Source organism: Hyaena hyaena, unplaced genomic scaffold (genome assembly GCF_003009895.1).
Source record: "Hyaena hyaena isolate Hyena2069 unplaced genomic scaffold, ASM300989v1 scaffold_667, whole genome shotgun sequence".
NCBI classification, from domain to species: Eukaryota; Metazoa; Chordata; class Mammalia; order Carnivora; family Hyaenidae; genus Hyaena; species Hyaena hyaena.
In genome coordinates this window covers 487,716-503,864 of record NW_024081297.1, presented here as the reverse complement: position 1 = coordinate 503,864, position 16,149 = coordinate 487,716, and the positions used below count along the sequence as shown (strand labels likewise).

Sequence of the window (16,149 nt, the reverse complement as noted above, 5' to 3'; positions counted from 1 at the left end):
GATTAAGAACCTTTTCCTTTGAGTAGGGTGACAGAAAGAGATTAGCATATCTTTCAACAACTTTAACATCTGGTACCTCTTTAATCAACCAAGTATATAATTTAAGGGACTATAAAGACAATATTTTGATGGCTTCTTTAGAATTCTGTTCAGTTTGTTAAATATAGTGAGCCTTCTCACTAACTCTGGACTGGGCAGTATAAACTTTTACCCCTGAGAACAGCTCCTGTCTAGACCTACCTGTACATAATAAGGAAAATAGCTGTCACCTTTTGTTCATTTAATACATGATAGGCATTTACTCTCTATTATTTGTAACTATAGCAGCGATACTGTAAGGTAGGTATTATTATCCCCGTTCTGTATATGGGGCATGTAAAGTTCAGAGAAGTGAAATTATTTGTCCAAGGTTATATCATTGGCAAATGGCAGAACTCAGATTTCATTCTTTCTGACTCAGAGTCATACTCCTTGCAAATAAAGGCTTATTGTTGAGTATATGCCATGAATTGCTTGCATCCCTCTTGATTTTTAAAATCATCCAGGCCCTCAGAACTCTTGAGAGGTACAGATTAGTATTGTGGATTCTGTTTTGCAACTGAAGAAACTTGACTTAAGTGTAAAGAGACCCTGTAGGGAATACCACCCTGGAATGTGACTCTTTGTTTTTCTTTTTGTTTTGTTTTGTTTTTAATGTTTTATTTATTTCTAGGAGAGAGAGAGAGAGAGAGAGAGAGAGAGAGAGAGAGACAGCGTGAGCAGGGGAGGGTCAGAGAGAGAGGGAGTCACAGACTGAAACAGGCTCCAGGCTCTGAGCTGGCAGCACAGAGCCCAACGCGGTGCACGAACCCATGAACCGCGAGATCATGACCTAAGCGAAAGTCGGACGCTTAACCGACTAAGCCACCCAGGCGCCCCGGAATGTGACTCTTTGGAAATTGGGAACTCTTATATTGCTTCATCTTCTTAACATTGATGTATAAGCATTATACTGACACTTACTGGCTCTGTGGTGTTCGGCAAGTTTCCTGAACTTTTTGATCCTCAATTTCCAAACCTGTGCACTGCGGGGGGCGGGGGTGGGGGGGTGGTGGAGGCGGAGAACAACTCCTTCCTCACAAGGAAATGCATGCAGAAAATTCAGCACAGTATCTGGCACTTAGCATCAAGTTGATGCTAATTATTTGAGAAGTGCTGATAAAGAGCCCTGGGTGTTCAAAGGCAAAAAGAAGTTATTTCCTGAATAGGGAGAACAAAGGTTTTTGGGGGGCCTTGGCATCTGAGCTGGGTATTGTGGAATATGTAGAATTTGGAGAAGGAAGAGGGAGACTGGCGGAAGGAAGAGGCAGTGGAGAGGAACATTCCAGACTAGAAGTGTTTATTCCCCTTTGGGTCCCAGAGCCCAACTTCAAGTCAGGCACATTGTTGTTGATGTTTGGTAAATGCTTGGTAATGATGGTGTCTCTCAATGAAGACTCACTGGCCTGAGAATTCCCCTGGCATGCATATTTAGTCCTGTCCCCAGTTGAGGTCAGATTTTGCTAGAGGTGGTCAGAATTTTGCTGTAATGGTCTCTGGAGTTAACTGCACATTTCAAGGTACAATCATGCCCTCAGGAGATTCTGACTGAAGGAAGCTAACAATATGGGAATCTACTGACTTGACTTGCAGATGTAATTCTGACCCTGGGTATTCAGACTCATTAGTGATTGTCTTGGCGCCCTGGGATGGCCTGAAGTTCAGGTTTGAGCTTCAGTGATAAGAGCTGCTATAGAAGTTGTAAGTCATGAAGGTGAGGGATAAACCTTACTGTTTTTATTGTTTCCTCTTTCAGCTGAGCAGAGTAAGGACAGAGCACATGAGGCAAAGGAAAGCTGGGTGAATAACGTCAACAAAGATGCTTTCCTTCCCCCAGAGCTAACTGGTGTTGTAGAAGAGCCAGAAGAAGCAGCACCAGCAAGCCCCAGGTAAGATAGAGCTCACAGGGAGAGCCGCTGGATATGGGGATTCATGGCTTGCTGTGTGATATGTGCAAATACCAGACTTCTTACAAGCACTGTGAAGGGAGTATGTAAGAGAGAATTTGGGGCCCTGATGTAGACAAAGCCTGAGCAGTATTCTTTCCCACTTTCCAGAATTTCTAACAAATCAAAATGTTAAATAAAATTAAAGTGTTAAGTGGTGATTTCTTCCAGCACCAACAATAGTTGGTTTTTATTTGTGTTAGTGATTTCACTTTAGAGTATAATGAAGAGGTACTTCAAAATAAGTATAGTCATTTCAGAGAAGAGGTGAATTATGATCAAATTTTATAACCTGGAACAATGGGAAACCAAGAATGAACTCAAATCCTAAATATGCCATTTATTAGCCATTTGATAATGGGCAGGTCATTTAATCTCTCTGTCTCTTTTCTTAACTCTGGATAGGAAAGATAATGTATACCAGGAAGGGCTGCAGGGAGAATTAGTGATAACGTATGTAGAATACCTGATATATAGTAGGTCCTCAGTAAATGCTTCTTCAGGATGCAGATTGTCTTCAATATGTCAGCCTTGATTTTTTTTTTTTTTTTTTGTTTTGGTGTTTTCCATACCTATTACCATCTGGCCAGTCAAAATGTACATTTGGGCATCCTTCCTAAGAAGTACCTGACTGTGGAGCTATATTGCTGGAAATGTTTTGATGATTTGCTTTTAGATATTTCAGGATCTTCCCATTGGTGTTCGTCCCTCGGAGGTATAGTTGTTACCCTTTGGTGGGAAGGCAGTTGTATTTTATCTGTACCTCCTCAGGGAAGACAATTCAGTTCAGAGTTTCCAACAGGGCTGAAGTCTACAAATTTGCTGGTGAGACAATCACTGAGTCAGTTTCCAAGTCTGAGGCAACCTAGGGAACAGGGATGTTTCTAACGTAGTTTAGAGGTAAGGGAGAAGGTCTATAATATAGGCATCAATAGGCATTTCAGAGCCAAATATGAGTAAAGTTACATGACATGGATAATGGAATACTGATTCTATTAAGGTACCCAGTATCCATTTTCCTGTTGAAGAAGACTCAGTATTTTCCATGGGTGGTAGGTTGGACTGTTTCCTGTGATATGATTTGTAATGTTCTGTCTGAAGAAGCCATGTTGGCTAGAAGTTAAACAATAAGTAGTCACTAATTGATTTTGTGACCTTGTATTAGAAGTGACTTAATTCTTGGACCTTTGGTTCTTCAACTGTAAAATGGAATGATAATGATTTTCCAGCAGGATTATTGAGAATTTAATTAGCTAGTAAATGTAGAATTCTTAACATGGTCCATAGCACATAGTAGGCATTTAGTGAATGGACGTATGGACTCTCACATACATTGAGTGAGAATCTACCCCTACCACTTCCCCTTAGTGACTTCCCATTTACCAGCAATCCCCCTAACAGGATAAAGGATTTCCTTCCACAGGGAAAGATAAGACCTTAAGTATTAGAAACTCCAGGAGTGAGAACATAGTTATTTAGAATGATCATCAAGGAGCAGCTCCTAAGAGCAAGTCTTACTGGCGATAGGGACACCAGAACACTCACTACTTAGGAGAGGAGGGTGCAAATACCAGAGAAGAGGAAAGGAGATATTAGGTTGTCAGAAGACCAACTTAGTTGACTGCACAGTTTTATCTGAGTCAGACTTCCTGTCCTTCTCCCAAGAACTCATTTCATCTCAAAGGGCCTGGGGGACAGAGGCACCGCTGCCCTCATTGCCTGGCTCATTTTCTTTGTGACCCCATGCAGGCTGGTGGATGTTTTTCCACTGTTCCTCAATCTGAGGCTATTAATATAGCTTCCACAAGTCATATCTTCATTATTTTCTGCATTCCTTGTGTGACCTCAGACAAGTCTTTCTGGTTTCATCTGTAAATCAGAGCTGAGCTGCCTCACCAGGATATTATGAAATTAAATGAAATGAGACATGGGAACCACTTAGCATTTCACAGGAAGAAAGAAAATTGGCAATTTCCAGTGGCTTTATAATTATGTTATTGTAACAAAGATAAGGTATGGTTCAGAAGGCAAGAATAAAAATATCAGACGTATCTAGTATGCTGCTTTGCTCATGACGTGACATGGGTGGTAATCATCCAGAGCTGTGGACGGAACTGTTGTTTACTTCTTCCTTACCGTGTCAGAAACTACTACTTCACTCAGTATCGTGTTCCTGCAGTGTTTCTCACCTATACTTTAACCTTTGCAAACTGGGTGTGTTAAGTGTATTTTGGGGCCTGTACTTTTAGAGGAATTGAACTTCAATAGCATGACTCAGTACCTGTCAATATTTTGTTAGCCAGAAGTCAGGTGTTGGGGAGTGTTGTGAGGCAATAGTGACTAGATATTGCAATTTCTGAAGCAATTTTTCTAATAGGCTCTGTGGCAAGATTCCTTCTTTGTATGCAGCACATACAAAGCAGCACAGTTCTGTGGGGTCTGTCTGGAAAGAATTAAAACACTGTGGGTGCCTGGCATGAACTTGTGCACCATCTGGTACCTGCGTTCTTTCAGAAATCATCTTTATTTGCACCTGTCACAAAGGAAGTAGAGAGAGGTTTGATGAACCAAGGAGTGGAGAGTGAGGTTTTCTTTAAAGTGGCAAAGGGAAAACTCCAAATGTCCACAGTTCCAGTGTTGGTTGCTGAATTTTAACTGGGAAGTGTTGGCACAAACTGTAGTAAAAGACCAGTGTTTTGGGTTTTTTTAAAATAATCTGCATTTCTAGTCATCACAGATTGGTACCTTATATAAAAATCTAACAAAAATGAAATACAGAAAACAACAAAGGCATGCAAAATATAAAGCCCTGATCCAGTTCTGGGATATCTTAGCAAATTGCTCTCTACGATTCTAAACGTATACACTTGACTTCTGTACTCACCTCATTGTGAACCAGTGACACACAGTTCTCAGAATGGCACTGGTCCATGAACCACACCTTGATAGCACATCATGTCCTCCCTGCCCCCAAATAATTGGAGGAACATATACACTATTCTGAATAGTATTATTGTTTCTACTAACGTTCTTTTTCCTGGAAGGCTTTTGTTTGTCCCTTTCTCTCTGTCTCTTAGTCTCTCCCTTTCTTTCTCCCTCTTCCTCTCCCTGTCTCAATCTCTCAGAATTAGCCACTTACTTCAATTCCCCCTGCCAATAATAAGCTCAATGTGAAGCACCTAGCTTGCACCCAAAAACAAGGTAGAGATGCCAATCTAGGGACAATACATTTGATCTTTTGTCCTTGGATATATTGCATACTCAGTGATTTGACCATTTCATTTCTTAGAGGCCTGGTCCCCAGAATCACTTATACAGAGCTCTTTAAAACAATCTTTCTTAATCCCCTAAGATCTTGGATTTGTCCAAATCACCTGTGGTAGAAATAGTCTCACTGTGACATCAGAGTGTCTTACAGTTGGCTGAGAATATTCATGTAAGAGAAATCTGTAGTGTGAAGGATGGTTGCATCAGACAAGTAATGTTTTACTTAAAAAAAATACTGACTTGAAAGGCTTGGTGTAGCATATTTCCTAATTTATGTCCCTTACTTTATCCCTGAGCCATCTCTTCATTTATTTACCCATGTGTTCAAGCTTCACTGAGTGTAATGTAACATGTGCCCGCACAGTGCTGGGCACTGGGGATGTGACCCAGCATTAGCTTCCAAGAAACTCACCATCCAAAAGGAGAGAGAGGTCAACAACAGCAACAGCATGTGAAGAAAATCACTTATAGAACTTGCTTCTGATTCAACACTGTTAATATTTAAGCTGCAAAAGAAGTGTAGTGTAAGATGTTTGCTGTTATTTTTCACATTTGTAGAGAGAAAGGCCAGTTACGGTTCAGAAGCTCTTAAAAGTCACTTTATATGCTTAGGAGAACTTTATGGCTGGACACAGAAACAGGTGGAGTGTCCAGCTGGCCATGTGGTATGATTTAAAGCTGTACCTGTTTCCCCAGAGTCCTTGCAACAGTACATTACCTTATTGTTCTTTTTAGTTAAGTCTTCCAAGGCTTGTATTAAAATGCCAATACTTTTAAACCTAATGCGAGTATCATAATCTAATACTTTAATAATTCTTTTAACAAAGTAAACCCATTTTGTCTAAGTGCTCCTTTTGGTATTGCAGGTAGTTTTTGAAGGGTGCCTGAGGGAAGAATTACAAGCACCGGGTGTGGAATTTGCCTTGCTACACTTTAAAAAACTCATCTTGTGGAATGTATTGAGTGTCTTTTATATGCAGGACACAGTCTACTGCCTCAGACAGGGATTCTAAGAAACAAAGACACAGTATCTGGCTCTAAAGAATCTATATGCATCCATGAATATCTGACCACGTGATAACAAATAGTGCCAGCCAGAGAGCAAATTCTGAATCCAAAGTACCACTGAAATGTGCTCTAAGATTTGAGACAAGGAGACCTGCTCCCAGCTGGGCTGATACAGGAGCAACATCTCCAGGCAGTGAGATTTGGACTGGGCTTGCAGATGACAGCAAGGATTTGGGCAGAAAGCAGAGCAAACACGGGAGGGCAGAGCCGGGGATAGACTGAGTGGAGACAACAGTGAAGTGCGTTTTGGGGATAGTGAGTAGATAGAACACTTGGTTTGGTATGAAGGGCAAAAGAAGGGAAAAGTGGGAAAGTAAATTGGGTAGATGGTGGAACCTCTCTAGTTCCTTTCTGACAAGTTCAGACTTGGAGAGCCAGGGAAAGATAACGAGCAGAAGAGTGACATGATCAAAATTGTATTTCAGGCCATCCCAGCTTAGGGGTGGAATGCTGAAGGGATTAGTAGACCTTTAGAATCAGGAGGTCAGATGTGAGGCTAATAAAGTTGATAGAAATAAAGGAAATGATGGTACAGGTAGAAAGGAAGTGACAGATGTGACAGTAAATGGGAAGGAAAGATCACTCTTGCTATTAACCACCACTTTCTTAATGTGAGAAATCAGAAGCAGTATAGCCTAGCCGTTACTATGGTTGTCTTTGGGGGTCAGGGTCAGACATACCTGGCTCAAATCCCCAGCTCTTCATCAATTAATTTTGTGACATCAAAGTTATTTAACCTGGGGCGCCTGGGTGGCTCAGTCGGTTAAACATCTGACTTCGGCTCAGGTCATGATCTCACGACTTGTGGGTTCGAGCCCTGCATCGGGCTCTGTGCTGACAGCTAGCTCAGAGTCTGGAGCCTGCTTTGGATTCTGTGTCTCCTTCTCTCTCCGAACCTCCCCTGCTCACGCTGTCTCTATCACTCTCTCTCAAAAATAAATAAAACATTAAAAAAAAAAACTAAAAATGAAAAAAAAAGTTATTTAACCTCTCCAAGCCTTGGTTTTCTCATAAGTAAAATGAGGAGAAGCATACATACCTCATAGGGTTGTTGCAAAAATCAGCTGAGGATGAGATGATTGCCAACTAAAAGGCAGGAATGTAAAACATTGCTGTATTCCTGGAGAAAAGTAAAGCTAGAGCTTAATTTAAAAAGTAGCTGTATTTATACAGACTTTGAGGCACAAGACTGTTGTTTTCATTTTTTCTAAGTAAGCAGACTACAGTCCCTAACCATGTGTCCCACCCCCATGTATTTCCCAACTACACAGTGGCCCAGTGATACTGTATCTCTGTACTTTAGTGTCTGACCATGGGCTCTGAATGTGTCATTTCTTCCTTTTTTGTTTTTGAACTTTTAGAAACAAAGGCATTTATTTTAAACTTAAATAATGTGCCTCGTTGTTGTTTGGCAAATAACATGGATTTTTTTAAGAAGAAAATCACGATTACCTCTCTGCTGCCTGGCACTGGCTCGGTGGCCTTCATTTTCTCAGTTTTTCACAAGTTGTGTATCAAGTGCTGTACAAGGCATTGCAGGGGGGTATAAAGATAGTCAAAGACGTATTTCATAGCAGACACAACATACATTGGTTGATAGAGTTTAGTAAGAGACTCATTTCATGTCTGGTTTTATGATGTGAAACATGGGTACTTAGAGCTGGGGCCTATGAAGCACAGGAACTAGGTTTCCAGGGAGCAGAGAGGGGAGGGAGATGACCTCTACTTATCCTTCAGTTTTGGTGAATGGGAGGGGAAGGGAGGAAGATGGCAGGAGAAGATGGGTCACCCATGGAGCCAGCAGCACTTTGTTCAGGTCCTCTGATTATATGACTGCTTTATTTACAAGGAGATGATACAAAAAATTCTAAGAAACTGAGCCTAGCTTCTGCTGTAAGGTTCTTAGTGTCACTTTTGGGCATCTTAAAATGACAGTCAAGAGAAATTGCTTTGTAGTCCTGAGCTGTTGGCTGTTTTTATTATATGAATGCTGTGAGTTCTCTTAAGGACCAGGTACTTTTTTTTTCACATTGGCTGCTAGATACCTTGATTGAAATTTCTGCCCACTGTTTTAAGAATAGCCTCCTGCGATGTGCTTTTCTATTTGCCTTAATTCTGGCTCCATTATAAATTCCCATTCTTTTTCCCTGCCCTTGCCTTCCCCATCCTTTTCCCCTCTTTGTCACATTTATGTAATCAAGATACATTTTGTATACATCTACCTCAACTGCTGCAATTCCTTTCTGGAACAATGAAGAGGGTAACAAAAGGAAGAATGCTTCCTCAAAAGTTCTTCCTCTTCCTGGGACTAAGCCTGTGCAAAAATAACAATTGAAGTGCAGAGGGAATGAAAGGAAATGAAGCTGTGGGAATAGGTAGCCCCCCGTTTTGAGTAACCATGTTCTTGGGCAGGGCTCCGTAGCTTTGGGTCAAGTTGCTCTCCTTCCCCAACCTCCACTTCCTTTGCTGCGTGATAAAAAGCTGGTGCCTTCCTAGGTATTTTCCAAGTTCTTGACTCTGTAATGTCATTAAGAGAACAGGTGGAGTCCACCTGGGCACAGTGGTTTTAGCCAGTGGTGACTTCACCTTTTATGCCTGAGGCAACGCCACTGGAGCAGGAAGTCTGAACAGGTGGTTTTCTTCCCGTCTGGAGCCACTCTGACTCTTTTTTCCCCCTTCTTCCTTAATAGCCATGGTAATGGTTGTTCAGGATGGAACCCTGCTAAACTCCCTTTTCTCTATTTGCTCTCACCATGCTCTCACCCTGGGGCTGTCCTGTCCCTTGAGTAGAGAATCTTCTTTACTCTTCTGAGCCAGCCCCAGGCTTTTATCTGCCCATCATCTTCTGGCTGCTCTGCTTGGCCTTACCCCTCTTGTATTTGAATAAGAACTCATTGGCCAGCCTGGAGAGTTAGGTTGAGAGCCTTCAGCAAGTTGTTTGAACACACTGTCCTCCCTGCATAGCATCTCTTAGATCAGCTGGTCCCACCTGAGTTTTTTCTTCAGTTATTTCCTGCCTGAGTTAGAGTGCACTGACATTCTGTGAAATCAAGCCCTGAAATACTTTGGGGCTTTATTTTCAGCAATGACATCCCCCTGCCTTGAGATAAGTTGCTCCCTGTCATCTGTGTCTGACATTGACTTCTGATTTTGAGATGGGTTCATTTTTACAAATTTACATTGTGAACCTCCTGTGTACCTGGTACCATGATAAAAGTCTCAAGGCTTCTGCTGAATGGTTTTGCTTGTCTTGCGCCCCATCTTTCATATCTGCTCTGCCTCTGCCTTCACTTTGCTGTATAATGATCTCTAGGCCCCAACTCCCTCTCCCTTTCTGGTAGTTTGGTTTTACAAACTTCCTCTCCTGTCCTGCCTTCATAGCTTTCAGCTTCAGAGGCATGATTTATGCTTCCTCAAAGGGTGAGGGTTTATTCTCTGAATTATTGTTTCTTTTGCAGTTCTAGCATGGTAAATCCAGCTTCCACCGTGATTAATATGTCCCAGGAAAACACAAGGAAGTCAGCTGTGTCTCCGGCTAAGGTAAATTGAGCTCAGACTCCAAAAATCTCATTTTTGGCAGTAATGCCATTTTTCTCATTTTATCAAAGTACCATGATATAAAGAGGATTTTGTAGTCCTTTTTTGTACCAAATATAAATAATTTTTACTATTTAATGTAAAAAGTCACTCTTATGGTGAAGAAGTTGGTGAACACCATGTTCCTGCATTGCTGAAGACCCTGGTTTCTTGTCCTAGAGAAAGAATAAAAAGTCTCAGGCTACTGAGGATTGCTGCTTTTAAGCATACAGAAAGTAGCTTGTTAGTTCCTTATCAGTCCATATTTCTATTCATAGCGTCCTGAATCTCTGTTAAAGGTCTGCTTATGGGAGGGAATTGCCAATTTATGAAACTCAAGACAGTAAACATTGATATTCAGTCTTATATTAATAAAAATATTCTATTTACTGATCCTCTTTCTGTCATTGAGATTGATGATCATAATAGTGATTATGAAGCACTTCAAATACCTTGACAAATGTTTTTTAAATCTTATAGGAAAGGTCTATTACAATTATATTTAGTTCAGCTTTAACCTTAGCCCAGTGGGTGTCTTTTATGTAGAAAGAGCCCTGGAGAAATCTGCCCTGACCAGTCTCAGCTTTACCCTAACCTAGACCAGGCCCAAGTTTTCTCACCTCTGTAAAATGTGAGGTTTATATTTGAATCCCTGGTTCTGGTCTAACTTTGTAGGACTCTGGGATTGAGTATATTTTATACAGTTTAATTCTTCTCTGGCATATATGGTAATTCTCTATCAGCCACATTAACCAGGACAATAATTTTTCAAACATGCCAGACAGAGTTTACTGGATTAAACTATCAAATATTGGAGATAATAAGCAATTGCTAACACTGAGTTGCTGCTATGACGTTTAAAATGAGTTTAATAAACAATATTTTTCCCCAGCAAAGGATGAACCCATTTAATAGCTCCAAGTTGCCAGAAGATCACTTATCTCAACAAACCAAAAGTGAGCTGTCAAAAAATGGAATGGCTGGTTTCTTTCAGACTTCAAAAGAAGGTAAATATTATTTTTATGAACTAGATATTTTTATCTTTGTTATCTGTGGACCACAGGAAATTCTCTGAGTTCCATTAATGAAAATAACTTTCAAGAGAAAGTGAAAGCTCCCAATGGTTTTCTTATTCTACTATGTCCACTGGTTTCCTGCCTGAGGGAAGGAGGCAGAAATTTTAGAAACTGGAAGTTCACGCATTCCAGTCTTGGAGCTCACACTTGTTTGACCTCCAGGCGTTGGGTTCCCCCTCAGTGAACTGGGGAATTTTTTGACCAGAGGCATTCAGTCATTCATTTAACAGCACATATTGGATGTCTACCATGTGAGGACATAGTTCTCCATGTAAAATTAAAAGAGTTTTTGCCTCAAGAAAAAAAGGCCACTTGACAATGTTATGATCCTCTAATCTGTAATTATCACCCTAGTCCCTCAGGAGGCATTTGATCAGTTTTGTGGCTTAATTGATTTAAGTCTGCCTTTTACAGAATTTTAGCATGCTTCCATACCATTAAGAAGAAATACTAGACAATTCAGTCTCTTCAAAAGCAATCATAAAAACAGTCCACAGGCATTAAAAATTGGACAAGGGGGAGAAAATTAATATTAAACAGTGGAGTTGGAGTTTCAGTTATTCTGATTTAATATTAGTATATTTCCCCCTCTCTATTGGATACACATTATATTTCATAAAATATTTTACAGAAAAAAAGGCACTGGAACATGCTACCTGTTTTTTTTTTAATTTTTGGAAAACACTAATTTTTGTTTTAGAGATTTTCTTTTTTAAAAAATTGAGATTTTCTTTTTAAAACATTGAGTTCCTTTTTCTGGTTTCCATACGTGAATTTTTTTTTTAAATGTTTTATTTATTTCTGAGAGAGAGAGAGAGACAGTGTGAGCAGGGGAGGATCAGAGAGAGAGGGAGTCACAGACTGAAACAGTCTCCAGGCTCTGAGCTGGCAGTCAGCACAGAGCCCGACTTGGGGCTCGAACCCACGAACCATGAGATCATGACCTTAGCTTAAGTCTGATGCTTAACCGACTGAGCCACCCAGGCGCCCCTCCATACGTGAATTTTTTAAGTGATTTCTGTGTTTTTCCTTAGCTTCCTTAAGGAATTAAAAATTTTTTGTCTAAAAACTTTTTTTACTGGGGCACCTGGGTGACTCAGTCGGTTAAGCGTCCAACTTTGGCTCAGTCGTGATCTCATGGTTCGTGGGTTCGAGCCCCATGTCAGGCTCTGTGCTGATGGCCAGCTCAGAGCCTGGAGCCTGTTTCAGATTCTGTGTCTCCCTCTCTCTCTGACCCTCCCCTGCTCACACTGTTTCTCTCTCTCCTTTCCTCCCTCTCTCTCTCTCTCTCAGAAATAAACATTTAAAAAAAAATTTTTTTTAAACCTTTTTTACTGAGCATAAAAATACCACAAAGTATGAATGTAAAACACAGTAATCTTAAATGAACAGTTCAGTGAAGTTCATGAATGAATTTTAATGCTTTTTAATTAGGTCTGCACTTACATGAATACTTTTATGTTTAATATTTTATTCCTTTTGCTAAATGTAGATTAAATTTGTGATAGGTATTTTAAATTAGGGTTATTCTTCATTTGATATATCACCTAACATGTTTTAATTTTCAGGTGAATTGTCAGAGTCAAAAGAAGAATCGTCTATCCCAGATATTTTGAGCCAAAATGTAGAGAAACCAAAGCAGACATTTCCAGGCTCTGAGAATGGATCTCAGATCAAAGCTCCAATCCCCAAAGCCAGGAAGATGCTCCACAAATCACATGAATTAAAGCAAGATGATAACCAGCCTTTTCCTAGACAGAGGACAGACTCCCTGGGCACAAGGGGGGTTCCAAGAGGGATCCTGAAGCGCAACTCCAGTTCTAGCAGCACAGACTCTGAAACGGTTCGTTTTCATCAGAACTTTGAACCCAAAAGCAAAATTGTGTCACCTGGCCTAACCATCCATGAGAGAATTTCTGAGAAGGAGCATTCCTTGGAGGATGATGACTCTTTAAACTCACTGGAGCCATTAAAGCATGTGAGATTCTCCGCAGTGAAGGATGAACTCCCACAGAGCCCTGGGCTAAGTCATGGCCAGGAAGTAGGAGAATTTTGTGTTTTAGAATCTGACAGATTGAAGAATGGAACGGAAGATAAAGTGGACGTAGATGAGTTTTGGAATGATCCTATGATTCCCCAGTACAGAAAGCCTTTGCCTTTATATCAGTCAGCCTCAAACCCAAGTGCATCAAAAAATGAAACATGTCAGCCAAAGACTTCTGGTTCTTTTCCAATTAATGGGCACCATTCTCCCTCACAAGTTTTACCTGCAAGACCAGAGTCCATTGAGAATTCACCCACCATCAATGAACACAAAGCCAAACCATCAGAATTTTCAAGGCTTGAATCAGAATTGTCCAAAAGCCCTGCTGGTAAGAGAGTTGTTCATTCCAGGCCATAAAAATCAACCCAGTGAGTTTGGAATGACCAAGGCCAGCCCTGTAGAAGCCCCATTTTGTCTCTTTGACATTCCAGCTATAATTCAGGCAGGTGCCACTGGGGAATGATTATACCACCTCCTAATGGGTTTGGACGTAGTAGAATCATCACCAGTAACTGAAGGGATAACTCAAACTAAAACCAGAGGCGCCTGGGTGACTCAGTCGGTTAAGCATTCGACTTCAGCTCAGGTCATGGTCTCACAGTGAGTTCAAGCCCCACATCGTGCTTTCTGCTATCAGCATGGAACCCTCTTTGGATCCTCTGTCTTTCTCTGTCCCTGCCCCTCCCCTGGTTGTACTCTCTCTCTCAAAAATAAACAAACATTAAAAAAAATACAGGATAGCACACTTTCTGGCTCATTATGCTTTTCCCTAAAAATTGTTAGCTATCAATTATTTAAACAAATTATAATGTTTTGAGTCAAGTTGTATATATGGAGTAAGAATTAAATATATGCTAATACCTTTGTACAGGATATATTATTCACCTAAGGCATATTTATCAATTACCATTTAATCAGACTTTGGTTTTGTTTGTTTGTTTGTTTGTTTTTTGAGAGAGAGAGCCAGGAAAGAGCAGAGAGAGAGAGAGAAACTTAACCAGGTTCCACACTCAGTACAGACCTTGATGTGGGGCTCAGTCTGACAACCCTGGGATCATGACCTGAGTTGAAATCATGAGTCAGATGCTTAACTGACTGAGCCACCCAGGTGCCCCTGACTTTATTTTCAATCTCAGAGGAAGCTTCACTTTGTTAGCTCTGAAGGATGGCAAATTGTAGTTCTAGGACTTTCTATGAAAAAAGCCTCAGAGCCTTGGCTTATCTGAGGCCTCCGGCCATGTGTTCTTAGATGTTAAAAGCGCTGTAGGAACATTCTCCTTCAGCTGCTGTTAGCAGAGAGGCAAAGGGAATACTGTTTTTTCCTGCTGTCTAGATAACTAGCCCTCTCTTGAAGATCTTACACCTCTCAAGAGATGAGCCACCGTTTTCCCATACCCATGTGATTACTTCAGAATTCTTATGTTTGAAAAAACAGGAACAATGGAAAAAATCATGCTGTTTACTCTCTCCCATCTTCAGTAAGTCTTCATCCAGCCCTATGATAATGTCTTTGTAGTCCAGAAAATTTACAATAGCAGCAGCCACGTGTCTGATGCACTTGCTCTCCTTCCTTATTAGTCAGTACTAAGTTAACCCTGAGTCACTTTTGCTTAGCCCTGTAGTTTTATACTTGTTCAGATCAATCTACTTCTTAAAGAGCAAAGCACTTTCAGTCACCCCCCTGCACCCCAGACATTTTGATTATTTGAACACAAAGGAATATTTTTTAATTAAAAATTAGCAGATGCTTCTTCAATAAAAACACCTCATGTTAAAGAAAATTACTAAAGTTTCATAAACATGGGCAAATAATTGGATGGTGTTTACTTAAATATTTATTCAAAAGTTGAAAAAATTCTTTAATAATATTTTCCTTTATTATAATCTACGGAAAAAATTGGTAAACCTTTCCTGTTTTTCAAACTGCACCTGTTTTCCCACAAACTATAATTATGTATTAACTATTTGTACTTTCTGATTTTTAAATGCCAGCTGACTATGAAATTTGGAAGGAAGCCATCATCAGTTACACCTGTTTTGATTGACAGGCCTCCTGACCTTATAGCTTATATACAAAGTTCTACTTGCTTATTAATGCCTTGCTTATCACAAAAATATATACTAGTAAATAATGAAGCATAAAACGAAAACAAGCTCCCAAAAATGGTAAATGCAAAGTATGTGAATTAAAAGGGTTTAACTTTAGCTCTGAGCTTCAGGACAGTCAATATCACCTTCATACTACACTGGTAAATACAAAAGAACTCCTTAGAGGAAATTAAACATTACCTGGCATCAAACCTTTAAAATAACTGTTCTTATTTTAAAAGTGATAAACTTTTGGGGCAACTGAGTGGCTCTGTTGCTTAAGTGTCTGACTTCGGCTCAGGTCATTATCGCACAGTTCGTGTGTTTGAGCCCTGTGTCAGGCTCTGCACTGACAGCTCAGAACCTGCAGACTGCTTCAGATTCTGTGTCTCTGTCTCTGCTTCTCCACTTCTCATGCTCTGTCTCACCCTCTCTCCCTCAAAAATATATAAACATTTAAAAAATTTTTAATAGGGGCGCCTGGGCGGCTTAGTCGGTTGAGCGTTCGACTTTCGCTTAGGTCATGATCTCGCGGTTCGTGGGTTCGAGCCCTGCGTCGGGCTCTGTGCTGACTGCCAGCTCAGAGCCTGGAGCCTGTTTCAGAGTCTGTGACTCCCTCTCTCTCTGACCCTCCCCTGCTCACGCTGTCTCTCTCTCTCTCTCTCTCTCCTAGAAATTAAAAAAAAAAATTTAATAAAAAATAAAAGTAACATACTTTTATTGTAAAACATTTGAAAAGAAGTGCACACAGAATGAAACAAATAGTATCTGCGATATCATCACCCAGCATTAACCACAAGTATTGCTAACATTTAATTGTAGAGTCTTTCAATAATTTTCAAGCATGAATATAATTTTAAATTATGTTTATACTGCCAGACCTCTTTTTTTACTAATAGTATATTATAAGCATTTTTTCATCATTAAACAGTCTTCTGTTAATCTAAAACAGAATTCTTAAAGCTTTCTCAAAAGAACTTCACAATTATTGACATATATTCAATAA

General features: G+C 40.2%; 1 protein-coding gene across 5 annotated transcripts in view; it reads left to right on the top strand.

Moving 5' to 3' along the window:
* The window catches only part of SYTL2 (synaptotagmin like 2), a 114,143-nt gene that overhangs the window by 66,200 nt on the left and 31,794 nt on the right, over positions 1-16,149 (top strand). For all 5 annotated transcript variants that reach the window (XM_039217047.1, XM_039217046.1, XM_039217048.1 and 2 more), the window contains exons 4-7: positions 1,835-1,967; positions 9,818-9,899; positions 10,828-10,942; positions 12,580-13,383. In XM_039217047.1, coding sequence (XP_039072978.1) covers positions 1,835-1,967; positions 9,818-9,899; positions 10,828-10,942; positions 12,580-13,383 — 1,134 coding nt within the window. The remainder of the gene's footprint in view (positions 1-1,834; positions 1,968-9,817; positions 9,900-10,827; positions 10,943-12,579; positions 13,384-16,149) is intronic.